General features: G+C 37.4%; 2 protein-coding genes and 1 non-coding gene across 3 annotated transcripts; 2 read left to right on the plus strand and 1 right to left on the minus strand.

The window, feature by feature from the left end:
* The first annotated feature begins 1,427 nt into the window (after window positions 1–1,427).
* On the plus strand, window positions 1,428–12,121 carry LOC131300491 (DEAD-box ATP-dependent RNA helicase 37-like). The gene is made up of 7 exons (XM_058326368.1): window positions 1,428–1,632; window positions 1,944–2,827; window positions 2,923–3,006; window positions 9,310–9,552; window positions 9,866–10,033; window positions 10,817–10,930; window positions 11,367–12,121. The coding sequence occupies exons 2-7, from the start codon at window positions 2,108–2,110 to the stop codon at window positions 11,889–11,891; spliced, it is 1,854 nt and encodes a 617-aa protein (XP_058182351.1). The 5' UTR covers window positions 1,428–1,632; window positions 1,944–2,107; the 3' UTR covers window positions 11,892–12,121.
* Window positions 12,122–12,990: 869 nt separating this feature from the next.
* Window positions 12,991–13,098, minus strand: LOC131308700 (small nucleolar RNA snoR100). Its single transcript, XR_009194532.1, has one exon. It is a non-coding gene; the product is annotated as a small nucleolar RNA snoR100 (small nucleolar RNA).
* Window positions 13,099–19,782: 6,684 nt separating this feature from the next.
* Window positions 19,783–24,429, plus strand: LOC131317374 (F-box/kelch-repeat protein At1g55270-like). The gene is made up of 2 exons (XM_058346932.1): window positions 19,783–20,236; window positions 22,600–24,429. The coding sequence occupies exons 1-2, from the start codon at window positions 20,174–20,176 to the stop codon at window positions 23,851–23,853; spliced, it is 1,317 nt and encodes a 438-aa protein (XP_058202915.1). The 5' UTR covers window positions 19,783–20,173; the 3' UTR covers window positions 23,854–24,429.
* The last annotated feature ends 239 nt before the right edge of the window (window positions 24,430–24,668 follow it).

The raw sequence follows: 24,668 nt of genomic DNA on the forward strand, positions 1-24,668 counted from the left end.
CTCAAATAAATTTTATCTATCATTCATTATTTTCAAAAATCTCCCGCAAAACATAAACCGAACAGGGATCATCTGAGGAAAAAAAATACTTTTTTGCAAATTTGGAAATATCTTTGAATTGTTTTCTGGAGCATGAGTTTCGTTTTGTACAATTTTTTTATGAAAGGAAATTTTGAATCTCAGTCAATAAGCAAGTTTCAGCTAAATAGGAAAATGGAAGCAAGAAGTTTTCCGACTGTCGGCCTCAGTAATTGCTCGACCTAGGTTTCCAATCACTGCTATGGTATTATGGTTAGTTTATTTTGATGACCTGATGTCCTGTCGCGTACCTCGACAAATTCTAAGATTCTAAAGTTAATTGACCATCTTGGGCAAACCTCGACAAATTCTAAGATTCTAAAGTTAATAACCTGACAAATTCTTCAGTGGCCTTAAGGATTTACTTTTGATGAAGGGCAAATTATAGTTACCCCCCTCTAACTAACCCTCGCGTACACTTACCCCCCTCTAACTTTTTTTTTGGCACTGAACCCCCTCAAACTAACTGAAATTCAAACGGTCATAACTTCAAACGGTCATAACTTCTTCGTCCAAAATCGAAAATATGCAAATTATATATCGATTTTGAGGTCTTGAAGTCAGCTTTCTAATGACACCAAAATTACATCACGATTCAAAGTACACAGAAAGTTATGATCAAAACGGTCTTTCTGTCTACTAGCCCTTACTCTTTTGATCATAACTTTCTGTGTGCTTTGAATCGTGATGTGATTTTGATGTCATTAGAAAGCTGACTTCAAGACCTCGAAATCGATATATAATTTGCATATTTTCGATTTTGGACGAAGAAGTTATGACCGTTTGAATTTCAGTTAGTTTGAGGGGGTTAAGTGCCAAAAAAAAAGTTAGAGGGGGGTAAGTGTACGCGAGGGTTAGTTAGAGAGGGTAACTATAATTTGCCCTTTGATGAATTCGAGAATATGAGATTTCATGAAGGACAAAACATGTGTTTATATGATTAGTTTTAAATGACTTATTTTAGGTCTGCATGGTTCCTCTTTCTAATTTGCTTATTTTTAGGAATATCATTTTATAAACTCTTCTACTATTTAGTTTTATTTTTATTGTTTCTTTTTCATCTTGATGGTGATCAAAGATACTAAGTTTTGTTTAGATGCGAGGAATTGAGTAAATTTTTTGATGCCATTTGAAGAGGAAGACGATTAAGAAATAGTACGAAACCACACCTTTTTCTTATGTGTCACTTATTACTATTTAGTTATTTTAATTAGGTTAAACAATGGAGACAAATCAATAAACCAAAAAACTATTCATAAGAAACAGAACAAGCACTAAAAATGATTTTTTTTTTAAAAAAGAAAGGCAAAAAAGCAAAAAAGAACCAAATGGGCCCTTAATTCCCATTTACGCCTAGGAGTAACGAAAGCACGTTACTATTGTCTCCAGAGAGAGAAACTGAGAAAGTGTGTGGGAGAGAGAGAGAGAGAGCGAGAGAGAGAGAGAGAGAGTAGGAAAGATATTTTTGTATTGCTCCCGATCGTTCCGTCTGCGAAATTAGGGTTTCAACAACGTTTCGTCTTTCAAAAGACTCTGACGTCAACACATACACAGGTTCATCTCTCTACGCGTAGCATTATATTCTCTCTCTGTATCTATCTAAACCTATCCATCTCTCTCCCTCTCTCTCGATAAATTCATCTGCTCCGTGCATGTCTTGTGCTGATGCGATTCTCTGTGTTTTTTTCCGGAGTTATAAATGTAATGATTATGTTGGTGGTTGCGTTTGTTTCTTCTGGGCAATTGATGTTTGGTTTCTATTAGCAGATCTTGGTTGGTTCTTTGATTTATTTTTAGTATGGTTGCATTGTTATGATTCCTGGATGAATGTATCATTTTCTGGGTAAATTTCGTTTTTTGATCAGGTTTTGGTTTAGAAGGATTGTCAATTTTGATTGTGACGAAAATCGGGGAATTGTTTTGCTATTGAAAGATATTGCATACCAACTATAGGAATTTCCTGGAATTGGAATTTTTAGTAGAAGCTCGGGGGAAATTCAGAAAGAAAAGGGTGAATTGTTTTTTGAGTATGCGGAGTTCATGGGCTGATTCAGTTGCTGCAGCTGAGAAAGCTGCTGCTGGTTCTGCTGCAAATAACGGGAGTGTTGGTACCACTTCGGCTCCAACTCGTTCAACGTACGTTCCTCCACATCTACGCAATCAAACACCTTCGTCGGACCCACCAGCTACAGTTCAAGGTGGATCAACTCTCGCCCCATCTGGTGGGAATCGTTGGGTTGGCGGTCCTAGGAATGATAATAGTCGAACTGGGTATGGCAGTGGTGGTGGCGGAAGTTGGAACAGCAGAAGTGGTGGTTGGGATAGGGGGAGGGAGCGAGAAGTTAACCCTTTTGCAGAGGAAGACAATACGGAGCAAGAGTTGGGTGAACAGGAGAATACTGGGATTAACTTTGACGCATATGAAGATATTCCGGTTGAGACTAGTGGGGATAATGTGCCGCCTCCTGTGAATACTTTTGCAGAAATCGACCTGGGTGAAGCACTCAATCAAAATATACGGAGGTGCAAGTACGTGAAGCCTACACCAGTGCAGCGACATGCCATACCAATTTCCCTTGCAGGTAGGGATTTGATGGCTTGTGCCCAGACTGGGTCTGGGAAAACAGCTGCTTTCTGCTTCCCAATAATCAGTGGAATTATGACGGGCCAGTTTGCACAGAGACCTCGTGGGCGTATAGCTTTCCCACTTGCTCTTATTCTCTCTCCAACGAGAGAGCTCTCAGTGCAAGTGTGTTTCTGATACTGGGCTTTTTTTGTTAGATGCTCTGTTTTTGGTTAATTTTTGTGTAATTAAGAGCTTGAAGTTTGTAATTCTATGTGTAGATTCATGAAGAAGCTAGGAAATTTGCGTATCAAACTGGTGTCAAGGTGGTCGTCGCATATGGTGGAGCACCTATTAACCAACAGGTCTGCTAGCGCTGAACTTCATCTGAATTTTTTTACTAAGTTCTCCTATTTTAGTTGAACTGTCTTTGAACGTTCTCTGAGCTATTTATATTTAGTATTTTTTATATTTACTAATGTTTTACATAAATTGTCATTTTGAGTGTCAAACCCAATGTTTTGGCCTTTTGCTGCAGATTGCATGTTTTGCATCTGGGGTTGTTAGCTGGTATAAAGTATACAAAATGACTTTGCATTCTTTTTTGTGCCTTGATGGGTTCCTCTTTTCTACTTGTTATGTCTGAGATAAACATATATACCTACTAATCTCCTACAAATTATATAGGGATGGTATCCATGTAGCAAATGCACCAATAAAATCTATAAGTTCGATCTAGAATCCTCGCCAAGATACAAAGATGGGACTCTATAAGTTCAATAAAAGTATCCACACTTGGAACTATTCTACCAGTAACCTGCATTAGGTGCATATTATCTCTAAATATTTTAGGTAATATGAGTTTTAGCCTTTTGAGAGTTCTCTGTTTTATGTTTGATGGATACATTCCCTCCCCTATCTACATGGGCATGGTAGTGTTCCTTTTTGCTTGTTTGGTGTCTTGGACCTTTTGCTCTAGTTTTGCAATTTGGTTGTGAGTCATTATCTTTGGATGATTTTTCCATTGATAGTAACTTATAATTTTTTCATTCGCTGATGGTGGTGCTTTACTTGTGGAAGCATGAGCAAGAGGATATTACTTTCACTTATTTCCTTCATCTAAGTATGCTTTAATTATTATAAGGACTTAGGGATCATTCGTCCTTCATTGGACCCAGATCCTAAGTAAACAGATTATGTTCAAAACTGAATTTTTAGTTTGCTGAGATGGCTTAGTCATTCTTTGTACATTAACTAGTGAATGCCCATGCCAACAATCAGCACACGCAAATAAATACTTAACTCACGTGCCATATACGGCTTGAAAAATTAGCACACATAAAACAATACTGAACTCGCGTGCAATATATCAACCCCCTATCCAAAAAATTCAACTATGCAAAAAATAATAACCCAAGCATATTCATAGAATGACAAAAGTACCCGGAAAGAATGAAAGAATCATAAAAATAGTCCAACTAATCTTGCACATATTTATGACCACCCGAAAAGAATGAAAGAATAATAGAAGTACCCAAAACCAAAAAAAAAAAAAAAACGCTAAATAAACTGAACGGTGGGGAAGATTGAGACTTCCTAAATAAACTGACGCTCATAGTAATTGCACCACACAACATAACACTAAGTTTGCCACAATTCATAAGTATTTTCACCAATTACACAGTACTTCATGCTAAAATATTTTTTTAGCATAGAATTACATAGTGAGCTAGAATAGAGTTTCATTGATTTATCCATACAATCTGCCATCCCTTTAACTAACTACTTTAACTACCAAGAATTACGACCAAACAATCCCAACACGGCTATTATGGTCTTCAAAATCAATCACACTTGAAAAACCAAAACCCAAACCAAAATCAGAACTCTTCTAGAACTAATGGGATTGCATGAACAAAGATTGAAGTTGGATAGTAAACGATTTAATAGCAAGACCCTAGCTAAGCATCACAACAAATCTCATTAATGGAAAATGGATGTATGCACTATGCATGTCCTTAGTATTTTCAGAAACGGCACTATGCTAACTAACTTAGATTACTAAGCCAGTTATTGAACTAAGGGTTGGTCATTGAAAAATAGGCGTTGCTCATCTATACATAGTCAAGTATCCAGATGTAGTTAATCTAAGCAGAACACTAAACATAGTACGTTGAAGCATCACGACAGTTAACATCATTAAGCCTCAGATAAAATTAAAAGCCATAGGATAATTCTCTTGACATAGCAGGAGTTGCGCTTAAAAATAGACACCTTGATTGAATAAATTGCAGCTCATAATCAATGCCTAATTAACATATTAGGATTACAAAGTTACCGGTCAATAAGAAGGTTGTCAGTTGTTGCTAAAGATAAGGTGAGGATTATCGGGGCCCTAAAACTTTTGGATAGGGAGAGCTTTGTTCCCGTTAAATCAATAAGATGCTGTGCTAGAGCTCTTGGAGAGAGCTTTGTTCATGGGTGAGGATGATTTTGGAGACAGATTGTGTTGTAGGACATAAGCCTACTCCATAGATCAAGAAAAAAGAATAAGCTTATTCTACAATCATACTTGTATTACACGTAAAAAAAAAGTTTGTAGCAGAATATTACAGTAGTTTATAATAGAGGGGCAAAAAAGGGCCCAAGGCATATGAATCAACCATGTCAGCAGAAAAAAGGTTATAACCCATAACAACTAAGATTTTCATGAATTATTTATACTCCGGAGTATTGGAAACTATTTTCAATTGCATCAAATTACCACAATAGGATTTTGATGATACCAAAGATTCCAACATAGTTCAACTGAGGTATTGACAAATCAAAAAAATGGGCACTCAAAAAAACTTATACAGCCTGGAGTTGAGGTATGATAGCCAAAAAAAGTCAATACAGAGTCAGGTCGATAAGTACGTGTGGCTAGAGTTGAGGTACGCATTAAAGCAAGACTTAAACAACCACCCATAAAAATAAAATGTGTGTAGAGAGCAATCCAATGTAACACACAAATGCTTAAAAACAAATTAGTTAACACAAAAAGGAGAAAACGAATTAAATGATATTGATTACAGTAAGAATCAAATTTAAGCTGAAACATAATTTCCTGTACTTGCGTTAGTATCCCCTCAGATTGAATTTTGGTCCTCAGTTTGTGTGGAAGTTTGAGCCTGCAATCTTTTGGAAAGAGAAAAATAAAGAGTAGGTCTATTTGATAACGAAAATGCACAGGTCTATTGTACTCAAAATAGCATTAACCCCTAAGCTCCAGCTGTCAATGTCAAATTCTGTGCTCTGAAATATAATAGAGAGCGAAAGATATGGAAAGATATCACTTCCGGTGTTATTTAACAACTTGTAAGGTAAAAATCAACTTTTAACCAAGAGCCCCCAAAACAAAATCCATTTGTATCAGAGCAGTAGAAGAATTGATCGTGAGAGAATCATGTGCAATTGAAGACTTTAGAAACTGAACCCATATTTTTTTTTATAAACTATAATAACAAAAAAAAAAAAAAATTCAAACCCTACTAACCATGAAACCATCTTACATCACAATTTCCTGTTAGATTCTCACCCCTGTTAACCCACAGTTAACTCATTGGAATACCTATCCAATATCTACCATAATCAAATTCTATACTCATTTGAAGACTCAAGCGTCATGTCTCACACTCTTCTTGCGCAGAAACTGAAAACCACTACGTATGATCTTTGTGTAGCCACCCACCCATCTCTATTGCCATATTTTCCCTTAGCTCTCCATACAGTTTCCCACTTGCAACACAAACCCCTCGTTTCATATAAACATAATAAAGAAGCACAATGCAATACAAATGGCATGATACATGTTAACAATATTTTCCTATTGGGTTCATTTTTGTTTCCTCGGGAAAAAAAACCACTTTTATGTAACACGGTTTCAATTTGCTAGTTGCAGTAATCTCATTTTTCACTTAAATGGCATTTTTCTTGCGATGCATGTTAACAATATAGCAGATTTGGTTTTCTTCCGGAATGGAATGCTAGAGCCATGGTTTCATAGTGTAAAGGTTTGGGTGATGCAGACCAAGTCTTGGCATATATTGCCAATATCAAAGCCAAATAACAACAGGGCAAAGGTAAGATCACAACTAAAGATAAATTGTAAAGTTCTACCTTGCTTGAGCTCCAAAATAGGTCCGGTAACCAATACGCAATTAGGGCTCCACACGGTCACCGAATGATACTTGAGAAGAGGAGTGGGGAAAACAAACCTAATGAGACCCGACAATGCATCTAGTTTTAGCATTAACAAAAATAAACCAAATCAATAATCAAACAAATAAGAAATCAGGATGAGGATGAGGATAGTTGTTCTTAGCTTCCCCTTTCCCTTTCTTATTATTAAAATACACCACCAAGGCTACCACCCCCACCATAATGATCCCCTTCAAAACCAAACACTAAGTGTGATAAAAATTTCAACTTGTACACGGCTTCTTAGTTCTTACCATCAAATTAGAACCAAAAACACTACCCTAGGTATAGTTAGAATAGGATTTCATGCTTTTAGAGGCCAAATTAAATGAAAATTCCACACTTTTTGCAAAAATCAAGCAGCAGAATGGAAAAATTAGTTACACATGCTAACATCCAATAATTTGTAGACAAAACCAAAATAAGAAGCAACAAATAGTCCTAAAAGGTAATAACAATTATGGACACAAACAAAACCAATGTAGTTAGCACAAATGAAGCGAAGAGTCAGAGACAACAACCAATTAACAGGGAAAAAAGAAAAAGTTATCTTAAAAAATATACCAGCTCTCCTAACTCATCCACCCAACACACAAAAATTCAATTTAAAAGAAGGAATCAACTTACCTAAGAGTGAGGCTTGATATGTAGGTAGAAAACCCCCCTACATGCACAATAGATAAGCACAAATCAGACTTTTATAGCCCTAGAAATCAAGTAACTCCAAACCCTCTTAATTACAAATGGTCTTATTGAAAGCAAGCTTATTCACAGTGTAAAGCATTATCACAAAGCATACGTTTCGGTTGGATCAGCGCTAAACGTGTCTTATGTTGAAGTAAATATTCTTCAAGCCACGTCTTACCTGAACACGCACCCATTCCAAAATGCACCAACCAGTTACAACCCTATATCCCCAAGTAAATTCTATCATTCACAATAGAGCACAAAAAAATGTCTAGAAAACCTTACACCAAATCAAATGTAAATCACCCATCCTGTTAAACTGAGTATGGTAAAGCCAATAAACTAAATCAAATATGGGAAAAACAAATAAATTAACCCTATAAAAATAAACTACCTACTTGACGCGGCAAGAAAACTCCTGTTCCCAAGAAACAAAGCCCTCAACGGACAACTGCTGCTGCTGAGACTGTTGCAGCGTAGGTCAAGCCACCAGAGACAAACCCGACAGACGGCTGCCGTTTCTTCCCCTGTTCTGAAACACTTGGTGTGCCACCTCCGGCTGCCCCCAAAGCGTCGTTCCCTGCTGTTGTTGCTTCAACTGCTGAAACTAAAACAAAAAACAAAAAACAAAACCCATTAAAAAACCGAATCAGAAAATAAATTGTAGAGAGAGAGGATGGGGGGTCCTTACCGAAGAGAGAAGGAAGCCGAGGAGGCCTCGTGGGCCCAGATGACGAAGCCGCTGTTGCCGGGGAAGGCGGTGGAGAGCTCGGTGGTGTTGAGGGCTTTTGGGATGCTCCAGACGAAGGGGAAGAAGAGAAGCCGAGGAAGCTCAGCGGGCAAGGGAGAGGGTGATCGTTGAGAGAGAGAGGATTAGGATGAAGCGCTCTCAAGATTAGGATGATTTTCAATTTTGGAGATAATCAAGCAGATTACCATAATGTGTATTCATTATTTTTAGTTCAAATTTTGGCTGATTATAGCATTAGGATTAGGATAACTTCCTTAATTATAGATTACCATAATTAGTCACTAATTTTCGGAAATTTCAGTCAGAATTGTATTGGAAAAAAATCACTTTTATAAAGTATTTACAAAAATGCCATTATAGAATGGAGGGTGGAGAATTATGCAGGGGACATCTGGAGCGTTGGTTGTCTTTTGGATTCAAAACCAGTCCTGATTTATTATATAGATGGAATAAAATGTCATATCTGACCAATATTTATGCTTGTAATTTTAAAAATCTCAGTATGTTGGCTGAATGGGGAAAATAAACTGAAGGTTAGGACAAACATGTGTATACTTTGAGAAGTAAACTATTCTATAAAGTGTGTACGGTAAATAATAAGTATGACAGGAAGTAGATACAATCATTAACTGCCTTATAACTTAGTATCTAGTCTATAGACCCCTATTGTTGTAGGGATCATGTCTCTGTTTGATTGCAAATAATTGTTTGTGTTTTTGGTCGGGCTGTGTGCACACTTATGTGCTTGTATATGTGAAGATGCCAACTTTAAACGACAGACATGAATGATAAGTGTCAGAGTTAAACTTGAGCATCGTATTGCTGAGATGGTGTCCAGTCTGAGCATTTATATTTTTTCCTAGTTAACCGTGCTACAAGGTGAGGCACCTCTTTGTTGCATCCTTGTTGCTGTATCAGAATCCTTGTTCCATTCTGGTGCAGTCTTTGCAGCATTTCAAGCATTTTTTGATTCATAAATTGATTTGGGCAGCTCCGAGAGCTGGAAAGAGGGGTTGATATACTTGTGGCAACCCCAGGGCGGTTGGTAGATTTGCTGGAGAGGGCAAGGGTATCACTGGAGATGATAAAGTATCTGGCTCTTGACGAGGCAGATCGAATGCTGGATATGGGTTTTGAACCTCAAATAAGGAAAATAGTGGAACAAATGGACATGCCTCCACCAGGTGTCAGACAAACATTGCTTTTCAGCGCCACCTTTCCAAAAGAGATACAGGTTTGGTTCTCTCTATTAGGATATTGTTCACTTGCACATGAAAAAAGTGAGGTTTTCCTCAAGTTTGATCTGAACTTTGGGTAATCGTATGTGAGTTAAAATCTTTTGAACATTCAGGATTCAACTTACTCGTGTATTATGAGTATCTTCGGCTACACTCCTTTAAAAAGCACAAACTTTCCTTTACAGCATTATTACCTGTTACATTGTACGTTTTGATCTGCACTTACAGCATTGCAATTGGATACAGCACGGACTCTGGGTTACTGTCTTCTGCATTTTGTAATAAGTTTTCTACTCCGTTGATATGCAGAGACTGGCTTCTGATTTTCTTGCAAAGTACATTTTTCTAGCTGTTGGACGAGTTGGTTCTAGTACTGATCTGATTGTACAAAGGGTGGAATTTGTCCATGAATCTGACAAGAGAAGCCACCTCATGGACCTTCTTCATGCGCAGAAGGAAAATGGTGTTCATGGCAAGGTAAGACTGGAGGGCTTGGTGTTCCTGACTTCCATATATTTGAGCTAAGACTTTATGACCAATTCACCTTGATTTATTTGTATGGAATTTTGTTTTTACTTTTGGTGATAAATCTCAAAATGATTTTGGCGGGTTTGAGTCACTCTTACCAAATTTTTTCCATTTATAAGCTAAGTAATGTGAAAGAAAGTCACCACGACATTGCACTTGGCTTATTTGATCAGCAGTGGTTCTGGACTTTTAGTATTTACAAGTATGAACATAAGGAAATGGCGTCGAGAAATCCTTTATGTAAATGTCATTTGACTTTCTAATTATTGTGTGCGAAGAACATGGGGTTTAAGTGTTTAACCTGCAAGGATGAGATTGAAATCTTATAAGAAATGAAGTAGCTTGATTGTTTGTAGAATCAAATATATAGGCTATTTTGCAATGGCCTTTGACATGTTTTCGTTTGGTTTGGTATGGCCGGCTTGTTTTAGGGCTTTTTGTACATTTGATGCATCTCATTTGTTGCCATTTTCTATGAATCTTTAATTAAAAAAAGAAGAGGAGGATGGAAGAAGTTCAGTTTTGCAGTGGAATGTTCTCTCTGTTAAAATGCTCTGGATAGTGTAATTAATGGGTTAATGTTAAGAGAGGAAGCTATCTTAATGTCAATTTTAAGGGAAGCTATGTAATCTTTTTTTTGCTCTTTCTTCGTATTGTAGTTTGTCCTTAGAAATCTTAACTTTAGTCTTTATTATGTACTTGATTTTTCGTTTTCTGCTTTCGGTATTGTAGCAAGCTCTGACACTGGTTTTCGTGGAGACCAAGAAAGGAGCTGATTCACTAGAACATTGGCTTTGTATGAATGGTTTTCCTGCTACTACTATTCATGGTGACAGAACGCAGCAGGTAAATTTGTTTAACTTTTCAGGCAATTTTGTGCTGGGGAATTTATTATGTTCATCTAGGTGCATGTCTTGAATGCAACTAGTTTAAAAAAGGAAGAAGGGAAGATTTGTGCACATGTTATTCGTGTTTCATGTCTCACCTTCACATTCACCTCTGTGTTACAATTCTGTGTCCAACAAATCAACCTCAATTCTTGAAATTTGCAGTTTTCCTGTTTCTTGTAGATATTTTGGAATAGTTGTGAGCTCTCTTTTTCCCCTGAATTATACTAGAGATAGGCGCAAAAACAAGGGGCACTAACCTTGTACACCCACAAGTACATCGGAAGCTATATTAGAGTTTTACAGTAATATGTAATAAACGAAGGAGATTTATTCTTCTCCTGTTCTGCTGGTGGTATTGTACTGGAGTTGTCTTTGTGTTTTGGCATCTGCAGGAAAGAGAATATGCATTGAGGTCCTTCAAAAGTGGTAACACACCGATTCTAGTCGCAACAGACGTGGCGGCACGTGGTCTCGATATCCCCCACGTTGCGCATGTGGTCAATTTTGACCTTCCGAATGACATAGATGATTACGTCCACCGGATAGGCCGGACAGGGCGAGCTGGCAAGTCGGGGTTGGCCACTGCCTTCTTCAACGAGAACAACTCTTCGCTTGCTAGGTCATTGGCGGAGTTGATGCAAGAATCGAATCAGGAAGTACCCGCTTGGCTTTCCCGCTTTGCAGCTCGATCTTCCTATGGTGGCGGTGGGAAGAATCGTCGTTCTGGTGGAGGGCGGTTTGGCGGTAGGGATTTCCGACGAGACCACGGCGGAGGTTCTGGTTATGGTGGTGCTGGGTCTGGTGGTGGTTATGGTGGAGGATATGGTGGTGGACATGGTGGTGGAGGATATGGTGGCGGAGGACATGGTGGTGGAGGATATGGTGGTGGTCCGGGTATGTCAAGCGCGTGGGACTGATATGATATCCCACTTTTTGGCCGCGGTTTGGTTTCCTTGTTGGAACATAGTTCTTGTGGTAGCGAATTTCACTTGGTTTTTATAGGAGAAGTAGTATTTCGAACATTTTTTGGTTATCATTTTTGCTATTGTTTCTGATGTTGGAATTTTCCCCTTGGTCCTTGTAATTCTAGAATGGTTTTTTATGCTGTGGAGTGGGGAAATGAATGACTATTAACAGTCTTGGTTCACTTTGTTTGTTAGCTCTTTTCATTGCTAATTTTTGCTCATCTGCTTTGCAAGTTTTTTTTTTTGTCTTCTTCCTGAGAAATTTTCAAAAAAACATTCAAAATTCGATAAATGTTAATGATGCCTTTGAACTTTTCAAGATTTGATCCATTGCACCCAAACCGTCTAATGCCGTCTCTCTCTTAAGCACGTGGCTCAAAAGATTAACTTTAAGTTATACAGTAGCGGGTCGAAATAAGTTATATACCATTTCATCATTTACCAATTTCCCAATGTGGGACTAACTTCCCATATGGGGTCTCACACTGATCCACACCCATCCCACCCCATCGGCCCCACCGAGCACAGCTGGTGCAAGGCCGTCCCCACCGGCATTAGCGTAACCGCCCTAGCCCTCCTTTCAAAACCACGCGACTTCTCCCTCGCACAAACTACAAATCGCTGGAGCCTAACCAGAACCATCTTTGATCATTACAGGCTCTATTTTTTCAACCATTGTTGGAGCCTAACTCCTAACCTGTTGCTGCCGTCTCACCAACTCCTCCCTATGCCCACTTCGTTGCCAACATTCCTCACCAAACCTAGATGGGGCGGTCCAGTCACACCATCTTCTTCACCCAGTTTGCTAGTAAACCTAACCCGTCGAACACCTAGATGGAGTGACTGAAACACAACTTGCAAGACTTCAAACTCCCATATGTAGAATTTGGCCCAAACTACAAAACTTATTCAATTTGCAACAAAAATGTTGAAGGAATCAGATTCCAATTAAGTCAACAAACATGAAACCCAAATTCAAATCCATTGATTTGCTTCATCAGAACCACAGAACAGAATCAATTTTGACTTTCGGATCTAAACACATGCTTAACGTTTTGCTGAGGAACCATGCCCCAAAATCAAAGGCGAAAGACATCAGCGAAAGCAGACCTAGAGACCCAAATCAATTTTTGTGCACATTACTGTGCTTTCTTCATTCATAGTCTAGAAGATCAAAAAGCACAAAAGAGGTCAGGTGGTAAATTGAACACTTGATGAAAATTGTTTAGGTATCTTGCTAAAGATTGCTAATATGTTTCTAGATTGTTGACAATCAACCATATTCCCACAATACAAAGACAACATGCTGGAATTATGGTTTTCATAATACTACTTCTTTTGATGATAGGTAATGGCCATTGACATATGGAATAGTGCCAAAAATGTCAAGAAAATTTTATATTGTATATTGTCAATATTGTGGTTGCCTGCAAGCCACCAAAGCTGTGACTAATGCTTGTTTTCTTTCTGAGGCGGAAATTATGGTAAATAATCATTTACGAAACTAGCTAATCTCACCTCAAAATAACATAATAATGGCTTAAAGAAAGATATGATTGTGAAGAGGAAAGGACCAAGGGATGATGGGAACCCTATGAAATATCATTATGAAAGGTCACTCTAGGAGCAAATTATGTGGAGTTGGTGGTAAAGCCGCGGACACACGACTTGTTTTTAATCAATTTAATTTAATAGCGGCCTTTTGGCCGGTCTTTCTATTCATGATATTTTTATCGTCCGGAATAAATTGTGAGCTCGTAAAGTCAAGGACTCAGCTTCTTTCTAATCATTCAGGCAAAATTGGTTGATCTGCGCCCATGCCCGTGCGCAGGTAACAGATATACACCTCCAATGAGCTCTACTTTGGCTGAATCGTAGCCGAACGGAATGTCAATTTTCAAAAGGAGAAAATGTTTAAAAAAACGCGTCTAATAACAAGTCATGGTGATATGAGCTAGTACAAATATTGAGTGAATTTGAAAGGGGGACCATCTCTATGTCTGATTCAAGTTGTTGGTTTATTAAGCCTTGAGTGTAGATCACGGATTAGAAAATTAGATGGAATCTAGCCCTCATGAGAGTAATGTGATTGCTCCACTTTCGTTGTGTCTATTATATGGCTGTTAAGTGTGTTTAATCCGCTAATCTACTTTTAGTGAAAAGAGTTTGGTGAGGGAAACTAGTCTTTGGCCTAACTCATACATTTTCCTTAGTTGTCATTTCTTCTGCTGCTTCTGTGCTTTTTGAAAGGTGAGAAGAGTTAGTTGAAGTAAAGACATGAGAAGGAAAAGGGATGTAATATATAGTAGTAACAATTAGTGTGTTATTAGGGTAAAAAGAATTTCGTGCACATAGTCCTACCTCTATGGGTGTGAGATGGTTGATATTCTCTCTTTAGGGAGAGAAGATCTCCTGATCTCCCTATCATTTTTGAACTTGGGGAGCTAGATTTGGAGAACCAGATCTAGTTTTTGGCTCTTGCTTACCGATAGGTTTGGGCGATGGTTTCAGAGCTCCCCAACGGCGATGGTAAGGCGTTTGCAGTGGATCCGGCCAAGGATAGGACTAGGGGGGTCTAGTGGCGGCGACCGCACACGATAATAATTTTAGAAAATGCAATATTATATATAAAAAAAAATTATGCCCAACTTATATAGTCCCGCTACCACTAGATTTTTTTAGTATACATTTCGTCACTGCTAGGGTAAAATTCTGGTTCCGTCCTTGGATCCGGCGTTGTTTCGGCTTTGACCTCTAACTTGCGACGGGACTGGGCATGTATGGCGCATGGTGCTCCCCTTGATTCTCCCCACCCACCTTCTTGAGCGGAATGATGGGTCCAACGCCGGAGCTAACTTTCATGCGGCTTTTCTTGTTTTGTTTTGCGCTGTATTTTGCTTTATTTAATTGTATTTTGTTTTGTTTTGTTTTTTAGGCTTATGGGCAGTGCAATTTGTATTTGATTTTATCAATATAAGTTGCGTTTGCGTTGTTTGTCAAAAAAGAAGAAAATAAGGGTACACCATTTGGTGTATAAATGTACACCAAATTAATAATCGGAGCTGTTAAATTTGTTCATAATATTGTTTCAAGAGATGTTGCAAAAAATCAGCTAATTTGAATTGCGGTAAAAACTTGATTAATTCATCCAATTTTTGCCCTTACCAATTTTCGAATGAGCTGAATTTTTCTAAAGACTTTTAAAACTATGTTTTAAACAAATTGAAATATTCTTGATTCGAATATCGGTCAATTAATTAGAGAAAATCGATCAATTTGTGTGGGATTGGGATCCCACACAATTCCGTGGATATTTGGTGGACACCAAATATGTACCCATAGTTTTTTTTTTCTTCAAACATGTGCAGATGTCATAAATCATTGATTGTGATCTAAACTTTGACAGCCCTAGATTTTTCTTCGACATTAAAATTTTCCTATGGATCTTGCTCTCAAGTCTCAACCACTCACCTCTCTCTCTCTCTCTCTCTCTCTCTCTTTCTCTCTCTCCCTCACCCTCAATAAATTACTGAATAGGGAAAAAAATCGAAATGGTCCATGTAATTAAATGTTTGTATCAACTTGGTTCCTGTAGTTGTAATTGGCTCGATTTATACTATGTACTTTTCATTTTGTTCCAATTTGGTCAAATTGCTAACTACCGTTAGTCCGCCGTTAGTCCTTTTAAATAAAGACAAAAATAAGCCAATAAAGACAAAACTAAACCAATAAAACAATTTTTTTGTCTTTATTCAAAAAAATTGAATTTTGATGGTAATTTTTTACTTTTTAAGTTCCTCTTGTCATGACGAAGCAATAATCCAGAAAAAATTGATAAAAAAACTAACAAATGTGAAAAAAATTGAATAAGGGCAAAAAAATAAGCCACTTGACTTATTTAGCAGAACAACCCCTGAGTTTAAGTAATATTATGACTTTTGGATCTATATCATGTTGTGACTTTTAGACATGATTCTATATGCATTTTCAGTACTATGCAGAAAAATAAGGTATCTCAGTATTTGTCCACAAGTTGAATAAATAGACAATACCAGTGGTTATGTTGCCTCATGGTTGATTATGAAAATGCTGAATTAGAGGGCAACTTTTTGCAAAAAACTATAACCAAATTTCATCTCAGGTGCCTCCTTATCAATGGAGAATGAAAGAATAAGTTGTGTTTTGGTTCAAAGGTATATTAGGTAGACTAGTGCAAAAAACCCGTCCACCCGTGGACCCGACCCGAAGGGTCTCGGGCGGGGTCGAACATGTGCTTCGGATGGATACGGGCTCATTTTCTGTTAAAAATCAGATTTTGGTTCGGGGTCCCGATTGGTGCGTTTCTTACCTGACCCGACCAATTCATAAAGATTAATTTGATTTTTGGTCGGACCCGACCAGATGTAAAGAATCAGGCTCGCGGACGGTTCTTACCCTATTTCGGTTCGGTTTACAGGCCTAAAACATTTGTTACCTGCCATGTCAGGTCGGGGGTCAAACCCGACCGCCCGATCCGTGCACACCCCAATATTAAGGCAAGAGGGAAATGAGAGAATTACTGTTTTAATCCCAAAAAATGGGCCATTTTATTTTGCTGTTAAAAAGACTAATGGCGGACTAACAGCAATTAGTGATTGGACTAAATTGGAACAAAATAGTAAGTATAGAGTGTAAATCGAGCCAATTACAATTACAAGGACTAAGTTGACACAAACACTTAACTATAAGAACCATTTCAATTTTTTTTCCTTACTGAATATTTGTCCTCATTACAGGTGAGTTAAAAATTAGTTAAAGATTAGTTAAAGATTAGGAGGAAGCTATGGTACACAGGATATACCGTATGCCTAAATTATGACAATTTGTGATTTTCATTATGCCAATTTTTGGTTTTCTAATGCATATTTATGATTCTAGTTACGACTTGTACATTAAAATTTACCTATTGAACAGGTCATTAGCAGGTTACCCATAATTAAAAAATATTGTTATTATGTAACCATAATTATTCGTACGGAAATCCATAATACTTGTACCCTAACCAAATATATGCATACAATATCAAAAATTAAATAATGTTACCCACAAATGTTATAACAACACCATAAATTGGCATTATCTTACCACAATGAATCATACCAAATTTTTTTGACTCGGATGATATTCCGTAACAAAATCAAAATATGTCGTACCAAAATCAACAATTGTTATACCCAAGCCAAAAATATTTGTAAAATGCCACAAATTTTAGAAAATAACCACAATTATTATGACAACACCTAAAATTGTCATTTTCTTAACACAACGTGTCATATCAAAAGAAAACATATTTAAATACCACAAATTTTATAACAAACCATAATTGTTATGACAAAATCATAAATTAACGTTTTCTTACCACAATGTGTCGTACCAAAGGAAATTAATTAAAATATTCCGTAATAACACATGTCTAAAATACAACAAATTTAGTAATATAACCAAATTTGTTATGACAACACCATAAATTGACGTTTTCATATCCACAACGTGTCGTATAAAAAAATTCAATCAGAATGTTCAATTAACGGGAGTTATAATCAACAAAATATCATACCTCAAATTCAGTAATATAACCAAATTTGTTATAACAACACCATAAATTAACGTTTTCATACCTACAACGTATCGTATAAAAAAATTCAATTGAAATGCTCAATTAACGATAGTTATTATTAGCAAAATACCATACCGCAAATTCAGTAATATAACCAAATTTGTTATGATAACACCATAAATTGGCATTTTCATACCCACAACGTGTCGTATAAAAAAAATTCAATCGGAATGTTCAGTAAACGATAGTTATAATTGACAAAATACAATACCACTAATTATTTTCAATTCCCGCCACATTATTTTTTCAAATTTTAAAATTTCCACCATATTGTCTTAATTTTCGATTCCCTCTACACTAATTTTTCAAATTCTTATTTGTTCCTACACAATACCTCAATAATTTAAACTAAAAATGAAGTTTTCGCACAAAAATTTCATCCAAGAAATTCACCAAAAAGTAAGTACTATACCCAAATTTTAGAATACAACTACAATTTCCTCTCAAAATATTAGTCTAAATCAAATTTTTTTTCTACAAAATTTAATTCAAAAAATCAAAATTCCTTTGTGGAAAAATGAAAGGTCACGAAAAAAATAATTATCCAACTGTCTCAAATGCATACACTTTCAACACTAAAATGGAGTACAAAAAAATAAGTGTGAATATCAAAAAATACAGTGTGAAAATTACTCTCCTTTTTGTAATTGGTGAAATTAATTATATTAATACCCAATCTTATCAATATTTAGGGCGATGCACTTAACAATTGGCACTATATATTTAACACATGGATCGGTGTCAAACCTTCACCCTATGCGTACCAATTCAAATTTAATGGTGGTCCTTTGAACTAGGTCGTGGAAGTAAAATCTAAATAATTTTGTAAATTTATTGTCATTATACTTTCTTTCAAAAAAAATTATTATAGTCGATATTTTGATTTACACCAATGACATAGCTATAATATGATCTACAAGTGCAGGCCCATCATTAGGACGGAGGCATTTGAGGCCTCTGCCTTTTCAAATTTTTAGCCTGAAAATAACGCTCTTACATACAAGAAAATATTATATAATTAATAGCCTTTAGAATTACAAATTCTCAATTGTGTACCATAGCAATAAGGTGTTGGAGTTTGGACATTTATCTAAAAGATTTAGGGTTCAAGTCTTAAACCCTTCGTTCCTTTTTCTTTTTAAAAGAATGTTATTATTTTTTAGAATAAATCACATAGTTAGTGTTTGAAGTTTGATACTTCAACAAATCTCATCGTTCAATTTTAATACAACATTAAAATATAATAATGCACCATTTGAGCCCCACGTAAGGTGTTTATTTTATTTTATTTTTTATTTTATCAAAATCGTCTATCTTTTACATAATATTAATTAGGTCATTCGTATCAAGAATGAAATTGATGGCTTATGGCTAGACACTTAATTGGATGAAAAATATCATTCTATTATTCAATTTGCGTGCCGATGATGGAGCTTCCTAAACTTGATTGAGACAAAAAATTACGTAGGTGACTTAATCAACAAACATAAAAAATTCAACGGATTTGATCGTCATTATTGTGTCACAGTCGCATGGCTACATTACATTCAACTACAATAGAGGACTAGGTTTCATACCAAATATAAATTGACTGTACAATCTAAATGTCATTAGTGAGTGTATTTTTAAAATGATCGATCAGGACTGTTAGGATATTAAGTTATACAATATTTAATTTGTGATATTTTAGACATGTATTTTGTTTGGGTATAATAATTATTGATTGTGCAACGATATATTTTGGTCTTGTATCTAGTATCTTTTGATCGATTTCTTTTGGTACGACACATTGTGATAAGAAAGTGTCAATTTTTTGTGTTGTCATAACAATTGTGGTTATGTTATATAATTTGTAGTATTTTACACATGAGGGAGAGGGAGAGAAAGTCAATGAAAAGAGAACAATCTGTTACCTGCTAAGCCATTTTTTTATTTTATTAATTGGTTTAATAAATGGGTGGTCCGGATTATTTACTTTGAAATCCAAGGGTTTAAAATCATGATGCGTACGGTACACCCCTTAATAAGGGGTGTGTACCATAGGACTACCCTAAAGATTATTACATGTATACAATACTTAAATGCCAGCAATAAGATATAAGCTTTTTGTCCTTTACGTGAGAGTTGACAAATACTTTCAACCGATTACATTAAAAGTGAAAATCTAAGTATTAAAATAGTTGTTGGAAATCTTTGCAGACTATTGGGTCCAGCACTCCAGCTGTAGTCTTCAGTTGTTAGAGAGAGAGAGAGAGAGAGAGAGAGAGGTGACCCTCGGTTTTTGAAGTTGCTGTAGCTCTAACTTCTACAGTAAAAGCTCAATTTGCTTGTTTGTATCCTTGTTTGCATTTGCAGAGACAAAAGAGGCAAAACAAAAAGCTTCTTTGGGTTTTGCACTTTTTGAGGTCGTATACATTATAGTAGTAATATTCCTTTAATTTCTACTATCATTCTGGGGGATCCGATTTGCAAGATTGAAGCTTAATTTATATGATTTGGGTCTGTGGAAGGAATTCAATTTTGATTCTTGATCTTGGGTTTGACCCAGAAATTGGTTTATGAAGCTGTTTGTTGTGAGATGGACCAAACTGTTGAACGATCTCCAAATGCACATAGGGGTTTCCGAGTTCAAGCTCCACTGGTGAGCCCCGCCTGATCTTTCATCTTTTTACTGTTCATTTTCTTCAATTCATTCATTTCTGAAGATGCCCACATGGAATTATGCTGAATCTCTGATGGGAATTTAACTTTGTTTGTTTAGGGGATTTGCTTTTTTTTTTTTTGAACGGCAAAGAAATTTTATTAATCAGAAAAGTAATGGGGATTTGCATCCAGGTGTTGGACTGCTGCATTTGTTGTGAAGTGGTATAAGTAGCAAGTTTGGATGCCTTTGATCTAATGTTTCCAATCATGGATGAGTTTTAGTTACGTATCTGGAATAAGTTTGGAGAAAATATCTTTGGTGGCCTCTGCAGCTTAATTTTGGTAAACATGGGCCGGTTCTTTAGATGGATTCCTTCTATTTGGGTACACTTTTGGGAAGGTTAGGAGTCTAGGGGGAGAGTAGCTGAGTAGATTTTGTAGGCGCATCACGTGTTTTAGTCCTATTTGAAACTATTCTTGTTTCACTTCTGTAGCTTATTGATTTAGCTATATATGGCTTGAATCTATATTTTTGAGTGATTTTTGCTGGCATCGGGGTTAAAATTTTTTTCTTTCCCTCGGCAATAAGTTGTTGATAACTTAATGGGTACTGGCGCACACTGATTGACGCATAGTGGGCATTCAGTGTACCATGTCTATTATCTTTCATTACAATGTTGCGTCTAATTAGCCAATATGATTAGAAGCCCAGTGTACCATCTCTCTGACCGCTGTATCTTCCTTGATTGTTCTCATTTTCGGGGGAATTATCTCTCCCTCTCTCCCTAGCATTTTTTTCAATCTTTACTTGTCATGGTCCAGCATTAGGTAGGACATCGAGTGCATATTAGTTACCGGCTGAATGAGGAAGTGGGAAATAATTGAAAGATGCGCCTTGCATACTGTTTAGTATTGTTTATCTCTGTTGTTTTCATCTAACTTGGCAGAATATGTATGATGTTGTGTGAATATGGTGGGTGCACAAAGAACTGCTAAGTTCTGGAATTAGTCTTAATTGGTTGAATAACGAAGTTGTATGTAGTATCAATTCAAGTAATCCAAGAATATGGGATGCCCTTCCTCAGGAAGATGAATAGGGTTCCAAAACGCCAAAATACCTGTGTTTCAGAATTCGGAAGTTGCAGATGATGTGTGCCACTTTTGCCATTGCCCATTAGCAAAAAGATGAAGGCAAAAAAACTGAATCCTTTAAATTCATTATAAGCCATTGATTCACTACATCATTGCTATTGGGTGATTCAGTTTCACAAAAAGAACCGTACTGGTCGTGAAATCAAAAGATACATGTCTTAGAGTGGAAATGTTGTAGCTTCAACTTCTTGTGGTTAAAGGAACTGGTTTGTTTGAAAATTGTTGCAAGTAATCATCCTCCAGAACTCCAGGGGTATGAACTCGGCCCAGCCCACAAGGGCCAAGCAAACTTGATGCAATCCCCACCTTCCTCCAGTATATCACTACCAGTCTTTGATGAGTGCAGAACTGCGGCGAGCACCTGCTTTGTTTATCCCATTGTTGTATTGAATATGTCATCATATCATGTCATTTTTCCCCTTGTTTGGAAGGGTGACACATAGGTGCTAGGTTCGATATATTTCGTTGCAGCAGAACTCATTAAAGTGGTTGAATGCTTATACATGTGCATAAGAGCAAATGTGCATCTACTTGTCTGTGTACTATTTGAGCTCCTTGGGGGCTCTTATAGAGCTACCCAAACATGCCAATTACCTGTGCATTTGGAGACTTGAGGTTACCATCTCACGATTGTTTGTTTCCCGCATTCTCCTGAGTAGTTTAAATTTTATCTGGTCTAGGTGTAGATATGTACTCATGAGGAGGAGTGATTAAAAAATATGTGAAGGGTGTTAATCTGTGAGAATGACTATTTGACATGGTCATCAGCTATATGTTACATGGACTCTTCTGAATGTTTATAGTAAACGTGTTACCAGTGTCGAACACACGGCACTTGCATACCGATACTGGACAGGATCTGAGCCCGATTGTTTTGTTGGACATCCACCTAACAAGCATATTTTATGGTTCAAATTTATATTGAACCATGCACATAAGCCTTATATTATGCATGGAATGCTGTAATGCACCTTGTAAACCCCATGTACTCTTTAAACGGAACATGTACTGCATATTTTTTATCATGTCCCTGTGTCTTTGAGATTGTAATTAAATGAATGCCATAGTGAGACATGTATCTGCATCCGACACCAACATGGAGTCCGTTGCACCGGAGTCCACAAACCATATGTCATTGGCTTCTCGGTTTTGTTTTCCTCTTCCACTTTTGTTATGCTAATTGTGTCTTAACTGCTGGTACCTTTGCAGGTTGATTCTGTGTCCTGCTATTGTAAAGCAGATTCAGGCTTGAAAACCGTTGCTGGGGCAAGAAAATTCGTTCCGGGATCCAAAATATGCATCCAACCAGATATCAATCCTCGTGCACACAAGACTAAAAGAAACTCGCGAAGGGAGAGGACAAGATTCCAGCCTCCTCTCTTACCGGGTCTTCCTGACGATCTCGCCATTGCTTGTCTCATTCGAGTCCCTCGCATTGAACACAATAGACTCCGTCTCGTTTGCAGGAGATGGCACCGCCTTCTTTCGGGGAACTACTTTTATTCCCTTAGAAAAAGCCTTGGAATTGCGGAGGAGTGGGTTTACATCATTAAAAGAGACCGTGATGGGAGGATTTCGTGGCATGCCTTTGACCCAACCTACCAGCTATGGCAGCCACTTCCCCCAGTTCCTGGGGAATATAGCGAAGCACTTGGATTCGGTTGTGCTGTTCTGAGTGGTTGCCACCTGTACTTATTTGGAGGAAAAGATCCGTTGAAGGGGTCTATGAGGCGGGTCATCTACTACAATGCTAGAACAAATAAGTGGCATAGGGCACCGGATATGCTGCGGAAACGTTACTTTTTTGGTTCTTGTGTCATAAACAACTGCCTTTATGTGGCTGGTGGCGAATGTGATGGAATCCAAAGGACTCTTCGTTCTGCGGAGGTTTATGACCCGAACAAGAACAGATGGAGCTTTATAGCAGAAATGAGCACGGCTATGGTGCCTTTTATTGGCGTTGTTTACAATGGAAAGTGGTTCCTAAAAGGACTAGGGTCCCATCGGGAGGTCCTGAGTGAAGCCTATACTCCGGAAACAAATACCTGGAATCCGATTGGTGATGGGATGGTTTCTGGTTGGCGGAACCCTAGCATCTCGATGAATGGGAAGCTCTATGCTTTGGATTGCCGAGATGGGTGCAAACTTAGGGTTTTCGATGAGACTACCAATTCTTGGAACAAATTTATAGATAGCAAACTGCATTTGGGGAGCTCTAGAGCTCTGGAGGCGGCCGCTCTTGTCTCTCTCAATGGGAAGCTTTGCATTATCCGAAACAACATGAGCATCAGTCTGGTTGATGTATCAAGTCCTGATCATCGGGTGGAGAGTAACCCCCACCTATGGGAGAATATTTCCGGGAAAGGTCACATCCGAACTCTTTTCACAAATATATGGTCAAGTATAGCTGGGCGAAGCGGATTGAAAAGTCATATTGTCCACTGTCAAGTGCTTCAAGCGTGACATTATTCACCTTTTCAGGTGTTTTAAGCATTAGAATCCCCATTCGCATTTCTTCATCTTTCATGGCAGTGTCACTACGCAGAAGTTGCAAAAGTTTCGATTTTAGGAGGTTTTGCACCTTCTAAACCGCACTTGCATCCGTTCTCTTTTGCCTTCTGTTGCCTTGAATCTTTTGAGGAGAATGAATCTGACAGTGGTCTTCTTGCTTTACACAAATTTGGCTTCAAGAAATCGAAAATGGAGATCAGAATCAAAGGCGCGTTTAAAAATTGGAGGCCGAAAACGAACGTTAGAGGAATCTTCATTCGCATGTCTGGTTCAACATTCAGAGGGCACGCTTGGATTTATAAGGCGAAGGTAATTTTACCTCTAGTTTTAGCAACACAATTTAGAGGCCATTGTTTTATTTATGAAGACTGAAGAGAGAGCAGATAGTTTTCAAAGTTGTAAATCTCTCTCATTTGGACCTCAGGGACTATGTTCTTTGCATGTGGTATCTTGTTTAGGAGTTCTGTAATTTTGGAGGTTCTTTGTGAATATAGATGGCTTATGAAATTTTAATCGGCATTTGGGTTACATCTTTGTGGCTATGCATCGAATCGTTTCATTCATTTTGCTTGTCTGCTTGCTTGTTTTGTTTCTTGAAATTACCGCGTCAAAGCCCATCGTAATTTAAAAAATGTCAAATAAACACAGCATTTTTAACACAATTCCAGATGAATTTCCACTGTAAAAGCTATGTCAGCGAAAAGTGTCTATTGAGAAAATTCATCAGAACTTATTGTAGCGCCTTGGCGGAGAGGTAGTTTCTCTGC

The sequence above is a fragment of the Rhododendron vialii genome, chromosome 1a (genome assembly GCF_030253575.1).
Source record: "Rhododendron vialii isolate Sample 1 chromosome 1a, ASM3025357v1".
Taxonomy (NCBI): domain Eukaryota; kingdom Viridiplantae; phylum Streptophyta; class Magnoliopsida; order Ericales; family Ericaceae; genus Rhododendron; species Rhododendron vialii.

What these genes read in the sequence shown, in the direction of transcription:
- LOC131300491 (XM_058326368.1), top strand. Translation starts at nt 2,108, where the DNA reads ATGCGGAGTTCATGGGCTGATTCAGTTGCTGCAGCTGAGAAAGCTGCT. An exon ending in CGAGAGAGCTCTCAGTGCAA is followed by an intron (nt 2,828 to 2,922) that starts GTGTGTTTCTGA and finishes TTCTATGTGTAG; the next exon opens with ATTCATGAAGAAGCTAGGAA. An exon ending in AAAATGGTGTTCATGGCAAG is followed by an intron (nt 10,034 to 10,816) that starts GTAAGACTGGAG and finishes TCGGTATTGTAG; the next exon opens with CAAGCTCTGACACTGGTTTT.
- LOC131317374 (XM_058346932.1), top strand. Translation starts at nt 20,174, where the DNA reads ATGGACCAAACTGTTGAACGATCTCCAAATGCACATAGGGGTTTCCGA. An exon ending in TCCGAGTTCAAGCTCCACTG is followed by an intron (nt 20,237 to 22,599) that starts GTGAGCCCCGCC and finishes GTACCTTTGCAG; the next exon opens with GTTGATTCTGTGTCCTGCTA.